General features: G+C 34.6%; 2 protein-coding genes across 2 annotated transcripts; both read left to right on the top strand.

The window, feature by feature from the left end:
- Positions 1-7863: 7863 nt before the first annotated feature.
- On the top strand, positions 7864-9565 carry LOC146932982 (protein SRG1-like). Its single transcript, XM_085704714.1, has 3 exons — positions 7864-8165; positions 8526-8850; positions 9158-9565. Exons 1-3 carry the CDS (start codon positions 7960-7962, stop codon positions 9413-9415), a joined length of 789 nt encoding a protein of 262 aa, XP_085560840.1. The 5' UTR covers positions 7864-7959; the 3' UTR covers positions 9416-9565.
- Positions 9566-10896: 1331 nt separating this feature from the next.
- Positions 10897-13297, top strand: LOC146932981 (protein SRG1-like). The gene is made up of 4 exons (XM_085704709.1): positions 10897-11321; positions 11705-11952; positions 12147-12471; positions 12854-13297. Exons 1-4 carry the CDS (start codon positions 11085-11087, stop codon positions 13109-13111), a joined length of 1068 nt encoding a protein of 355 aa, XP_085560835.1. The 5' UTR covers positions 10897-11084; the 3' UTR covers positions 13112-13297.
- Positions 13298-14277: the final 980 nt, after the last annotated feature.

Genomic DNA, 14277 nt, shown 5'->3' with positions numbered 1-14277 from the left:
GGGCATTTTTCTGTAAGCGAATATACCACATTGACAATTGGAAGTAGACTTTTCTTTTCCTTTATTCAAAGTTCCCGATCCCCCATACTTGTCATCCAGGATGTCTTTAGGTGGTGGCGGTTGCACCTGTTATTTACTTGCTTCAAAGGGCTTGACACAATCATTCACCTCAAGATCTTCATCAGGCTCACAACTCTCTATAGAATTTACAATTTCTCTTTCAAGAGGTTGTGATGGTTGAGGTTCACGAGAGTTGTTTTCTACTATTTCTTCAACAACATCAACTCGGTAACACTTGGGGTTTTCCTCTCGGTGTTTCATTGCTTCAAAGATATTGAACACCACTTGCTCATTATAGAATCTCAGCATTAGCTCTCCCATCTCAACATCAATCAAAGCACGACCAGTTGCAAGGAAAGGTCTTCCTAAGATGAGTGGCATATCTTCATCTTCAGCCATGTCTAAGATCACAAAGTCTGCTGGAAATACAAGATCATTCACCTTTACAAGCACATCTTCAAGCACACCAAAAGGATAAGAGATTGACCGATCAGCTAAAGTAATGGTCATTCGTGTTGGTTTTGGCTCACCACATCCAAACTTCTTCATCATTGAAAGGGGCATCAAGTTGATACTTGCCCCTAAATCACATAAAGCTCTTCCGACGTTTACCGGTCCAATAGAACAAGGGATAGTAAAAGCACCAGGATCCTTCAGCTTAGGTGGTAACTTCTTTTGAAGAATGGCGCTACAATTCTCGGAAAGAGAAATGTTTTCATCATCTTTAGGCTTTCTTCTTCCCGTTAGCAAATCTTTCATGAATTTGGCATACAAAGGCATTTGATCAAGAGCTTCACTGAAAGGAATATTCACCTGAAGTTGTGAGATAAGTTGCATGAACTTCTTGAATTGTCCTTCCTCCTTCTTTTTCTTCTTCTCTAGATGAGGGTAAGGAAGCTTCACATATGATGGAATAATTTGTGGCTTGTCTCTATCTTTCAAGATTTGACTCTTTGACTTCCTCAAGATTGAGTCTTCATCTATCAATTTCTCACTTTTATCTCCCTCTATTTTTTTCTTCTTTTCATTTTCAACTACTCCTTGATCATTCTCCTTTTCAACTACACCATTTTCAATTTCTTTTTCAACTTCACCATCTTTTTCCACCTCCACCACTACTTCATCAACTTTCTTTGGAGCTTTTGGAACTAAAGGTGTCAAAACCTTTTTGCTCCTCAATTCAATAGCATTGTAAGACTCATTCTTAGGGTTCTCTTTAGTATTACCTGAGAATCCGCCTTTGTTTTGTTCAGCCAAATGCTTAGCTAATTGCCCCAATTGAGTTTCAAGCATTTTCCTAGAAGCTTCATTGTTCTTTCTTTCAGCTTCTTGACTTTTCTTCATCTCTTCAAAGTTGCCTTGAGTCATCTTCATGAAGTTCATCATAGTTTCCTCAAGAGCTGAAGGCTTTCTTTGTTGTTGTGGAGGAGGAGTAAGCATCTGAGAATTCAAAGCGTTGTTATTCGAGTAGCTTAGATTGAGATGCTTGTTGATTCCTGAATTGTAGTATTGGTTTGGCCTTTGATAGCCTCCCATGAAGTTAGCTTCCTCACTTGATCCTTCTGGTACACATTCACCATTGGGATGTTCTTCACCACATAGATCACATTTGATTGTAGCCACTTGTTGTTGCTTATGAGCCAAAGTGAAGCCTTGAAACTCCTTAGTTAGAGCTTCAATTTGTTTGTTCATAGCTGCTTGGTTAGCAAGGATAGAAGTTTGTTCACTCACCCCAAACACTCCTCTTTCTTTCTTCTTAGCTTCAGCACGATACTCATTTCCGGCCATGTTTTCTATCAAAGCCTGGACTTCATGATCAGTTTTGCTCTTGAGACTACCTCCCGCGGAAGCATCTAAGAACATTCTAGTGTTTGGTGTCACCCCCTCAGTGAAGATTTGAAGGTATTGTTTCTCGGTGAACTCGTGGTTTGGACATCTTTTAAGAAGCAAGTTGAATCGCTCCCAAGCATCATATAGCGACTCATTCTCTCCTTGCTTGAAGTTAGAGATCTCCATCTTCTTTTCCCAATACTTAGACATAGGGAAATATTTCTCGAGGGACTTAAGCTCTAGCTCCTCCCAAGTTTGAACAGTCCCATTGGGTATTGTTAACAACCAATCCTTCGCTCTTCCCGTCAAGGTGAAAGGAAACAGCCTTAGTTTCTTCTGTGCATCGATCACAGTGGCTGATTGTACACAAAACTCACATGTTTCAGCAAAGCGGCTTAAGTGTTCATGTGGGCTCCTGGCTTCGGTGCCATCGAATTGCTTGTCCCTCAAACCGTTGAGGACAGTTGTCTTGATGTCGAAAGCAACGGGGTTAGCTGGTTGAAAAGTATGGGTCAGTTGACCGCGATGAGTTGCTAACCCGTAGTCTCCTAGCTTCGGTCTTGGTGGTACAACTCCTTCGCCTTCCATAGTTGCAGATTTAGGAGAACCAGATGTTTTAGATTCAGTTGAGAGTGGCTCCGGTATTTGTTCACGAACACCCGGTGGAACGGATTGAGCTAACCTTTGCGACCGGACAGCTTTTCGAAGTGCTCTAGCAGTTCTTTCAATTTCCGGATCGTACTCTAAGTCGTCAGAGCTCTGTTTACCTCGCATAAACAGCAAAATATCTTAGTAGCACTGCACGATAAAGAGTAATCAAATGAATACTGAAACAGAAAAATAAAAATTAAAGACAGAAAATTAAATTGCAGAAACCCTAAATTATAACGTAGTTGCCTTGTTGAAATAAATCAACAGTCCCCGGCAACGGCGCCAAAAACTTGATAGGAGTTTGGCAAGTGCACCAAATACTATCGAAGTAGTAAAAATATCGATCCCACGAGGACTGTTTTTAATCTCAATAATTCAACTACGTTGTATTTTAGGATGTATAAAGGTTATTTTGATTTGCCACTAGGCAGTAGATTGGTTTGATTGCATAAAAGTAATTGCTGAAAATAAAATTGGTTTTAAGAATAAGAGAGAGATGAGTTTAGGTCTTTCGAATCATCGATGTTCCCCTAATTGTTATGTTGCACCTATTCGTATGAATGATCTTCTAATCCCACGATAGTTAACAAAATAGTCCTAATCAATCCCTTGAGTTAGGACCCTCTTCTTAAACTACAGCCCCTAATCCCTTAGGTGGTCTAATAATCTTTGAAGGTTTAAAGGACGTTAACCTAATATCACTAATAAACGATTATCCATTCCTAGACTAACCATGTTTATTAGAACAATTCAATAGGTCTAAGTAGAAAGTTATGGTCAGTAGTCATTCATTCTCACTAAATCATATTTATATTTGTTCAGGATATAAAAAGCATTAAGAACAATTGAATTGAATAAAGACTAGAATATCATTCACAATAAATAGAGTTTCACAACATAATATCTCAATTAGGGTTACAACGAATCATCTCAGACCTAACCTCAAATGAATTTAGCTACTCATAATAATGTTTACAAATAACATAATCATTAGAGGTAATAAAACATACACAAAGTGGTTGGAAGATGAAAAAATCGTCCTCCGGGTCTTCCTTGCAGTTGCAAAATCGCACTTTGCTCTCTAGAATTCGTCCCCTTGTTTTTGGAATAGGCTTTAGCATAAATAGGCACAGAATATCGCCCAAATCGTGTCACGTTTTAAGTAAATCGTGACACGTTTTCACCTTGTAGAGCAAGAAAACAGATTAGGGTTTCTCCAAATCGTGGCACGTTTTACCAATCGTGCCACGTTTTCAAATGTCAAACCAAACCTTTCTGAAGCTTCTCAAATCGTGTCATGTTTCATCCAAATCGTGACACGTTTTCATTCTTTGTTTTTTCTTCAGTTTTTCTGCTCTTTTGCTGCATAAGTGTCCTTGTGAACTCCATTTTTGTGCTAAAATACATCTATAATTACGTAATGATAAGATGTCATCAAGTGTCCCGAAGGCACTCGTTAATAAGAGCTTCATAAAAATAACATCTATTTTGGTTCCCTCTGTCCAAGAGCTAGCAAAGGAACCGTTGACCAAAGTTCCAGATCGATATGTTCTTCTTCCAGATCAAGAAACTGGATTACTATCTAACAATACCTCTTTTCCTTAAGTTCCTGTCATTGACCTTGCTCAATTATTATCCCAAGATAACAAATCTCAAGAGACATGAACTAGAGAAACTACATTATGCTTGCAAAGACCAGTTAAGACATGAATTAGATTACTTTTGAGCACTTATCACATCTCACTTAAGTGGTGTCGTGTGTGCATTGATTGAGTCAAAAGTGAACTAGGCGACCTTTTCGTCAGTATGTTGGTGTGCCTGAGGATAGGCCCGGACCTTTTGGTGGGGGTGAGCCTGCAGGAGATGATGAGGATACAGAGAGTGGTGAAGAAGAAGAGTACCAGGGGATGGATGATGACGATGATAATCTGTGATCATTGTCTTGTGTTCTTAGTGATGTTTCAGTTTTATGCTTTATTGGTTTATGTTTCTGTTTTCATTTTGGAACCTTGTTAATTTCCTTTGTAGTTGTACTTTTCGGGCACTTGGGTTTTAAGTGCTCGACGCTTTATTTTCAGTATTCTGTTTTATTTTCATGGTACAATAACTAAGTTTGTTTGTTCTCTTTTAACTAATGTGCTTTGGAAGAAATTTTGTCTACTCTTGCTTTTGTTTCTTGAAAAGAAAATTGCTCATGAACATCAATGTTTGAAGTACTCGAAAGAGCCAAAGAATTGAGCAAAAATCAGGTATGTGATAATGATATTAGTTGTGTGAAAGCGCAAAGCCAAGGTATTGGTTTCCTGTTTTTCTAGGTATTTACTAGAATTTGAAACTAGTACTTTGCAAAAAATGTATCTCATCTAATTCTTCTCATAAACATGCTTACTCTTGAACCACTTAGTACTTAGCCAAAAAGTGAGGTAGCTTCAAACTGTTTACTATATGCTGGAGACCGACAATCATCGTCTAACTTGTTTGCTTTATGTTAAATCTATTTATTGTTTTGAATTGTATGAAAGCATGGAAAGGATCAAGGCACTTTTTGAAATTGAGTTGATACACTTTGACCACATAAAGCCTACCTGTGAGAAGAGCGAGTATCTGATACCCCAATTTGAGCCAAATGAATCAAGTCCTCAAATACGAACTGTCAATATTCATAAGCACAATGCTTATTGAAATTGCCCAAAAATTTTCAAAAAAATCTAGTTCATGTTTGATTCGCTTTAGGACTTTGATATTTTTACTTTGTTGAACCCTTAACCTTCTTGTACTATGTCCCTTACCTTAGGATAGGGGAACATTCAATTGGAGTTGTTGTGTTTAAGTTAGGGAGAAAGGGGGGTTTATTATGTCAAGTATCATGGTGAAACTTATAGTAACCTGACAACATTGAAGTGTACATAAGGTAGAAAGTTACAAAATCTTGTACTTTTGAAAAAGAAAAAGAAAAAGAAAAAGAAAAAGAACAAGAAGAAAGAAAAATCAAAAATAGGATAAGTTGTCAAGGCTATTGGTTAGTTGTTTATCACCAAAGGTTTGTAATGATTGGTAGGGAAGTTTGTGGTTTGATTGTTGATATAAAGAATGTTCCTCTATGCTCGGCATCTTGATTTCAATTATCCCACATATGACATTTCTTTTGTAGCCCGGCCAAGTTATAACCTTAGAAAGACCTTTTGATCCATGCTATTTGTGCTTTTTGAAATAATATTTGGATGGACACATAACTTAATCAGAATGTTAGCTTGATTGTTGGATGTGTGTTTATTATCCTCATTCATTGATTATTGCTTTGTCTCATCTACTTGCAAAGAAGTGTGTTAGGTGTGGTTCATAGAAGATCATGTTTTTGTTTTGAATTTTATGATGTAATTTTGTGCTTAGGACTTGTTTCACATTCATAGTTTGTGCTTAGATTAGCGGAAGACTTCATGCTTGCCCGCGCTGTTACATTTGAATCACCACCTGAGAATTTTCCTTTGAACTGTGTGGCACTGTGCTAAAAATCTTGTCCAAAGCCTTGTAAGTTTCCTTTTTGAATGATTTGTTTGAGGACAAACAAAAAGCCAAGTTGGGGAGAGTTTGATAAGTGCTCAAAAGTAATCTAATTCATGTGTTAATTTAGGCATTTTGGTGATGTGTTTTACAAGTTATTGATGGAAAAGCTTCAATTATGTGCATTAATGCTATTTATGCTTTATATGCCTTACTCTACCCTTTTTGTGCAGAAAAATACAAGCCAGGACCCAAGAATCAACCAAAGTGCAGAAGTTTTCTGGCTTAAGCCAGAAAACTCGCTTAAGCCAGATTTGTCCAGGGAGAGCTCGCCACAAGCAGGCTCAAGCCTGATCCAGAAATGTCAACAAGATAAGGTTACGTGGCAGCCATCCATTGGAGCTGCGTGAGATTTATTGCATCTGGCTTAAGCGAGCTGAGCTGGCTTAAGCCAGATTACCCGAATTCAGCCCATATAAATAGTTTTCTCTTCTCTTTCCAGCCATTCGATTACTGTTTTATTGTATTTTTCTGGTTTTTAGAGAGAGAACTAAGGCTTTTCTGGAGAGTGAAACACAAAGCAAGGTAGTTAAGAGTATATTCAACCCAAGATTTGTTGAGACATCATGGATCTAAGCATGGAATCTTCATCTTTTCTTCATCCTTTGCAAAGTTATCATAGACATATGTAGCTACATCTACTCGTGGTTTTGAGGTATTCAAACAAGCTATTGTAATCTTTTGATCTTTTAATATATGGTTCTAGCTTATTTATTCAATATTGTTGTTATTCTTGTGTTTAATGTTTTATTGAGATTCAAAATGATATTGACAAATATTTTTGGATTTAAGAAATAGAATAACAATCTATCTTAAGTTATCACTCTAGACATAGATGTTAATATTTGATAATCATTTTTAATCTAGAACTTAATGCTTTTGGGTCATTTAATCGGTTGGGAAATCGTCGATTAAACGATCCAATCGACTTTGTGATTGTTTTAATGTTTGGGAAATCGACATTTAAACAATCCCTTAGAAATAACGATATCATTTGGACACGAATGATATTGTCGAGTGATTGTGATAATATCGTTTAAAAAGCTAGAATCTGTTAATCGATCGAGAGATTGCAGCTATTACGCTTGGTTGATATCTCTGACCCCAAGCGAAATAGCCCTATCTCTTCTCGTTTTACTTTTATGTCGAATAGTTAAAAATAGTTTTACACAAACAAACAATTTATACTCAAACACTTAATATGATAAATATTGTGAAAATGCTTAAGATGTATGCAACTCCCTGTGGATACGATCCTATATTATACTCACGTGTAAATAATTTTATGAGATGTAAAAATCTTACATCAGGAAGCCACGTGTGCGTTGACCGAATCAAAATTAGATGGCTAAAAGTGCAAAAGAGGGTAAACTTAAAGGGTTGATTTGTTATTGTTGTTTAAAAATAATATAACAACATAGATTAAATATGAAGATTTCATATAAACCCTCCAAAACCCCCAAAACCCTCCTCCAATACAATTTTTTAGTTCCCCCAAATGAGGAGGGTTTAGTATTATGAAGAAAAGTTAACCCACCAAAGCCCTCCCCTCCCATTTTCCTCTATTTCTTCCACTTGCTCATTCCTTTTTTCCCAAGCCTTTCCCTCCAAACTCGCAAACAAAGCCTAAATGATCATATTATCATAATACCATTTTACACTGACTTGTTTATATAAAAATTAAACTCATCCATTAGTATTTTAGTTATTAAGTAAATAAATGTGCATACTATATATACTACATGTATATATTGATGCAGCAGAGACTTTTATCAACTCTGCTTTTGACTAATATGAATAATAATAAAATTATTGTAGCTGGTTAATCATGGAATAAGTACTTCCTTGGTGGAAAATATGAAGAGAGAAGCTAAAACATTGTTTGAACTTTCAATGGAAGAAAAGAAGAATCTATGGCAGAGAGAAGGAGAGATGGAGGGATTTGGTCAGGCCTTCATTTTATCTGAGGAACAAAAACTAGAATGGGCAGACACTTTTTTCGTGAGCACTCTACCTCCTCACTCAAGGAAACCTCTATTTAACCAAATCCCCCAATCATTCAGGTTCTCTATCTCTCTTCTTTCTTTTTTGATTTGGATCCTTTTCACTTTTATTTTGTCCTTTTCTGTTTTGTTTTTGTACATCGCCATATGATATGATCATTTGATATTTAATTTTTAAGAAGTTCAGGTATTGATAGAAATTTTAGTTTTTATACTTCGGGCATCATTATAGTTGAGATATATAGTTGAACTTGAAGATCACTGTATACAAAAATTTGTGATTGTTTTTGTAAAAAAAATTTTGCCTCTTTAACTTTCAGACAAGTCTCCATTTGGTTTACAGTTTTGACACAATTTAATTTATCATGTTGATTGTTGATTATTTGTGTTAGTGACATTATAATCCTTATTCAAATGCAGAGAAAATTTAGAGATGTATTCTGTCGAGTTGGAAAAACTTGCCATCAAAATCATCGAACTTATGGCAAATGCTCTTGCAATAAATCCCAATGAAATGACAGAGCTTTTCAACATAGGAACTCAAATGATAAGGGTGAATTATTATCCTCCATGCCCCCAACCAGAGCGAGTCATTGGCCTAAAATCTCACTCTGATGCTGGTGGCCTAACCATCCTTCTTCAAACTAGTGATATAGATGGCCTTCAAATAAGAAAGGATGGACAGTGGATTCCTGTTAAACCCCTGCCTAACGCTTTCATCGTTAATATCGGAGACATGTTGGAGGTATGTGACTAAAATCATTCACAACATGTTGGTTTCATGTATAAATAATCTGTTGCTTTCGATCCTTTCTGTTCTATTTTAATCCCCTAAAAATTTGCTCGTATTTAAATTGGTCTTTGTAATATGAGCGAAATAGTTCTTTTAGTGGAGGGACCAAAATTAAATATTCTACATATTACATGAATCGTTCCAACATAAAAAATGTTATAAGGACTAATATAAAACAACAAGCATCGAAAGCGAATATTTGAATATTTGCATTTACAATCATTGCAATAAAATTTAACTACAATGGTTCAATTTGCAGATTATAACGAATGGAATTTACCCAAGCATTGAGCATCGAGCAACAGTTAATTCAGAGAAGGAGAGGATTTCGCTAGCTACTTTTTATGGCCCTAACATGCAAGCAATATTGGCTCCAGCACCAAGTCTTGTTACTCAAGAAAGACCAGCACAGTATAGAAGAATTAGTGTTGTAGATCACTTCAATGGCTACTTTTCGCAAGAGCTCCGTGGAAAATCATATCTAAATGAAATGAAGATCACAAAGGGAAGAAAATGATATATAACAACTCTTACTAGAACAGGTAACAGGGAATTGAGATGGAAAGTTAATCATCATTAAGCGTACATTGTAATAATAAATGCTTCTGCTTGTCTTAGCAGTACTATTGCATGTACTTACTTATACAGCTTTTCTCGTTCTTTTCCATATTCAGTTGGGCTAGAAGAAATTTCTACTCCAATTATGCCTCATAGTCTATCAAGTTATCAATTAACCAAATCAATAATTTCAATCTCAAGAAAAAGTAATTTAATATGATCATAGGCTTCATTCCTTGTGGTCCAAGTAAACTTTACTCACGTGAAATTTAACTGCAATGCTGAATAGCTATATAGGAAAGTTGCTGATCCCCAACCAACACAAGGGACAAGAATGACCATGGAGCACGACGGCCAAATGAAAAATAAACAAAAAAATCAGAACAAAAAGATCAAACTTGGTGGAGACAAATATGCAAAAGGTGCAAACTCGAGACTTGACGGAAAGAAAGAAGTCATATACATGTGTGAAAGTGAAAGATTGAGTTTCGAAGAGTTTTTTATTTATTTATTTTTACAAAATGAGTTTCAAAGAGTTGGTATACGAAAGAATTGCATTGCAGGGAGATGAGAGGAGGGCGAAAACAATCATATCTTTTTTTTTTTTTTTTTTGAGGAACAATCATATCTTTTTGTTACCATGTTATCGATAATAATCTCCCTCCCAATGGAATTTTTTTAATACGCAAGATCAAAATCTTGATCACTTATTTAAGGAGCTCTTGGTGCGTTTGTTTCAACTTTAATACAAATAGATTTTGAGTTAAAAGAATCTAGAATTTTTTTTTGGAGATTTTTAAAAATGATTTTTTTAACAAAATAGATTTTTTTAAAATCTAAAACAAACACTACAAAAATAAAAAAAAATTATATAATATGATAATAGCTATTTGATTTTTAAAAAATGTAATGTAAAGCACAACGATAAAGGAATAAAATGCATAAAAAAACTTATTTGATTGATTTTGTATTTTGAAAAAAATTATATGTCTAGTGTTCATGGCTCATTAATAACATTATATCATCAACCCAAAAAAAAAAACTTTTTATCATCTATTAATAATTCTATAATATTAAAATCACGGGAATGAATTCTCTCAAGTGGAATTCTCTCTATTTTTCTCAATTGTTATCTTTACACTATTAAACATGAGAGAGATAGAGAAAGAGATATAACATTATAGAGAAAAGAAGATAATGACTATATGTAGTTAAGATGTAACAATTGAAAAAAATGAAGATAATTGCACTCGACTATATAGATTATGTAACCAAACTCCAATTGGTAATTGGGATAGTCCAAGTGTATAACTTACCTACCACATAATAGTATGTTTGTTTTTTTATTTTGTTCATCTCATCGGTGTTGTGACCTTATCTACAAAAGATATGTTGGTTCCACTATCAATTATTAGATTATGTAACCAAACTCCAATTGGTAATTGGGATAGTCCAAGTGTATAACTTACCTACCACATAATAGTATGTTTGTTTTTTTATTTTGTTCATCTCATCGGTGTTGTGACCTTATCTACAAAAGATATGTTGGTTCCACTATCAATTATTGTGAAAAAGTTTAGTATATAATTTAGGTTGCACCTGTATTTATTTCAGATGAAATTAGTAGTATGGACATAACATCTATTCTGGTTCCCTCGGTCCAAGAGCTAGCAAAGGAACCGTTGACCAAAGTTCCAGAACGATATGTTCTTCCAGATCATGAAACTGTTGTACTATCTAACACTACCTCTTCACCCCAAGTTCCTGTCATTGACCTTGATAAATTGTTGTCCCAAGATCTCAATCTCAAGGGACATGAGTTAGAGAAGCTACACTCTGCCTGCAAAGAATGGGGTTTCTTTCAGGTTTGATTTAATATTGATTTGTATACACATAGTCTCTGTTGTATCCTATTAATTTGAAATAATATATGTCTTGTCAAATTATATAATCATTTTCACTTAGCTTATAACTATAGTAACATCCTCCCAAAAAAACTATAGTAACATGACATGAGAAGTAAATAATCAAATTCTTGTGATGATATATATAGCAACACTTTTAATGATTATATTATCATAATACCATTTTATACCGACTTGTTTTATATAAAAATTAAACTCATCTAGTAGTATTTTAATTATCAAGTAAATAAATGTGCATACTACATGTATTGTATATATTGATGCAGAGACTTTTATCAACTCTGCTTTTGACTAATATGAGAAATAATAAAATGATATTGTAGCTGGTTAATCATGGAATAAGTACTTCCTTGGTGGAAAATATGAAGAGAGGAGCTAAAACATTGTTTGAACTTTCAATGGAAGAAAAGAAGAATCTATGGCAGATAGAAGGAGAGATGGAGGGATTTGGTCAGTCCTTCGTTTTATCTGAGGAACAGAAACTAGAATGGGCAGATACGTTTTTCTTGAGCACTCTACCTCCTCACTTGAGGAAACCCTATCTATTCAACCAAATCCCCCTATCATTCAGGTTCTCTATCTCTCTTCTTTCTTTTTTGATGTGGATGCTTTTCACTTTTATTTTGTCTTTCTGTTTTGCTTTTGTACATTTTGGCTAACTTTCAGACAATTTTCATTTAGTTTTCAGTTTTCACACAATTTAATTTATCATGTTGATTGATGATTATTTGTGTTGGTGACATTATCATCCTTATTCAAATGCAGAGAAAATTTTGAGATGTATTCTGTAGAGCTGGAAAAACTTGCCATCAAAATCATTGAACTTATGGCAAATGCTCTTGCGATAAATCCCAAGGAAATGACAGACCTGTTCAACATAGGAACTCAAATGGTAAGGGTGAATTATTATCCTCCATGCCCTCAACCCGAGCGAGTCATTGGCCTAAAATCTCATTCTGATGCTGGTGGCCTAACCATCCTTCTTCAGACCAGTGATATAGATGGCCTTCAAATAAGAAAGGATGGACTTTGGATTCCTGTTAAACCCCTGCCTAATGCTTTCATCATCAACGTCGGAGACATGTTAGAGGTATATGACTAAAATCATTCACAACTTTTTGTCTTAGTTTCATTTGATGATTATATCAAAGTTGAAAATATTTTTGGTTTCATGTAAATATACAAATTTCTGCTTTTAGCCCTTCCAGATATACGTTGTTCTGTTTTAATCCCCGTAAAATTTGTTCATATTGAAATTATTTGTAATATGTGTGTGATATTTAGTTTAGTCCTTATATATAGCTCATTTTGGAGGGATCAAAATCAAATATTCTACATATTTCATCCATCATTCCAACATATAGAAATATTTTAAGGACTAATATAAAACAACAAGTATCAAAGGCAAAAATTTGAATATTTGCATTGACAATCATAACAATAAAATTGAACCAAAATGGTTTTATTTGCAGATTATAACGAATGGAATTTACCCAAGCATTAAGCATCGAGCAACAGTTAATTCGGAGAAGGAGAGGATTTCGCTAGCTACTTTTTATGGCCCTAACATGCAAGCAATGTTAGCTCCAGCACCAAGTCTTGTTACTCAAGAAAGATCAGCACAGTATAGAAGAATTAGTGTTGTTGATCACTTCAATGGCTACTTTTCACAAGAGCTCCGTGGAAAATCATATCTAAATGAAATGAAAATCACAATGGGTGGAGAATAATAACAACTCTTTACTAGAACAATTAAGGAATTGGGTTGGAAAGTGAATAGTTAAGCATATTGGTAATAATAAATTATTCTACTTAAACTTAATTAACAGTAGTATTGTATAGACTGGATTGATGATGAGCAAAGTGTGCATGTCACAACTTTTATATATAAATAAAAAATAAATGAAATTTTCTCATTCTTTCTTTTTATTCAGTTGGGTTCCAAGAAACGTCTCAGTTTGGTTTCTTAGTAGGAATCATATTCGTTGATAAGTGGATAGACGTTCTAGCGTAATCTAGCGAGTAGAGCTGAAACTGTAATGAGCAGAGTGGAGCAAGTATTTAGACAAAGCATTATAATGTGTAATCCTAATTTGTTGAATGAAAGGAAATAACCAAAGTCACTTTGTTATTCTATTGTCAGAGATGTAGAAGCAATTGATCGAACTTTGTGATTAATCAATGTGTTCTTGTGGATTTATCTTACTTTATAATCAGATTTGCTATTCTAACATAGGAGTAAGAAACACAAGAAAAGAAAACAAACATAGGAGGAGTAATGCCCAACTCAACTCTACAACTTATTTCTATCATCATCAATTCAATTGTTACATATGCATCTCGCTCGTCCTAAATTTGAAAGACTAAATTGACAATCGTCACAATTTTAAAGACTAAAATGCATACTATTACAATACGCCAGCAACACTCTCGAACACTCTTAACACTCACTCTCTTATTGGTTTAAATCATTGTGAGTCTACACTTTGAAAATTGAACCCCCACAAAGTGGTAGGACATAGATTGATTTCATCCAATAAATGAGTGAGTGTTAGATAGAGTGTTGAAAAGTGAGTGTTGCTAGCATTCCTCATTACAATAAATGGTGTACCATAGAACTAGCGGACATTAACAATAAAATTTGAGCCAAACACATTGACTAAAAATAAAATATTAACAATTTATTTATGTCATCAGTTTAATTATAGTACTTGACCAAAAAAAAAATTAGGCTTAAATATGTAAATCGTCTATGTAAGTTCGCGTGTTTTTTGTTTTCGTCCTTGTATCTTTTTTTGTTCTAAAACAACCCCTGTAAGTTATAAATGTTTTGGTTTTGGTCCATGCCGTCATAATCTGTTACAAAAACGTCTATGTGGCAAACGGAGAATGACGT

Source organism: Medicago sativa, chromosome 4, assembly GCF_051527215.1.
Source record: "Medicago sativa cultivar Bolivia chromosome 4, Bolivia_mono, whole genome shotgun sequence".
In the NCBI taxonomy this organism is placed as follows: domain Eukaryota; kingdom Viridiplantae; phylum Streptophyta; class Magnoliopsida; order Fabales; family Fabaceae; genus Medicago; species Medicago sativa.
Note: the sequence above shows the minus strand (reverse complement) of the source record. Positions and strands in the feature narration are given on the sequence as shown.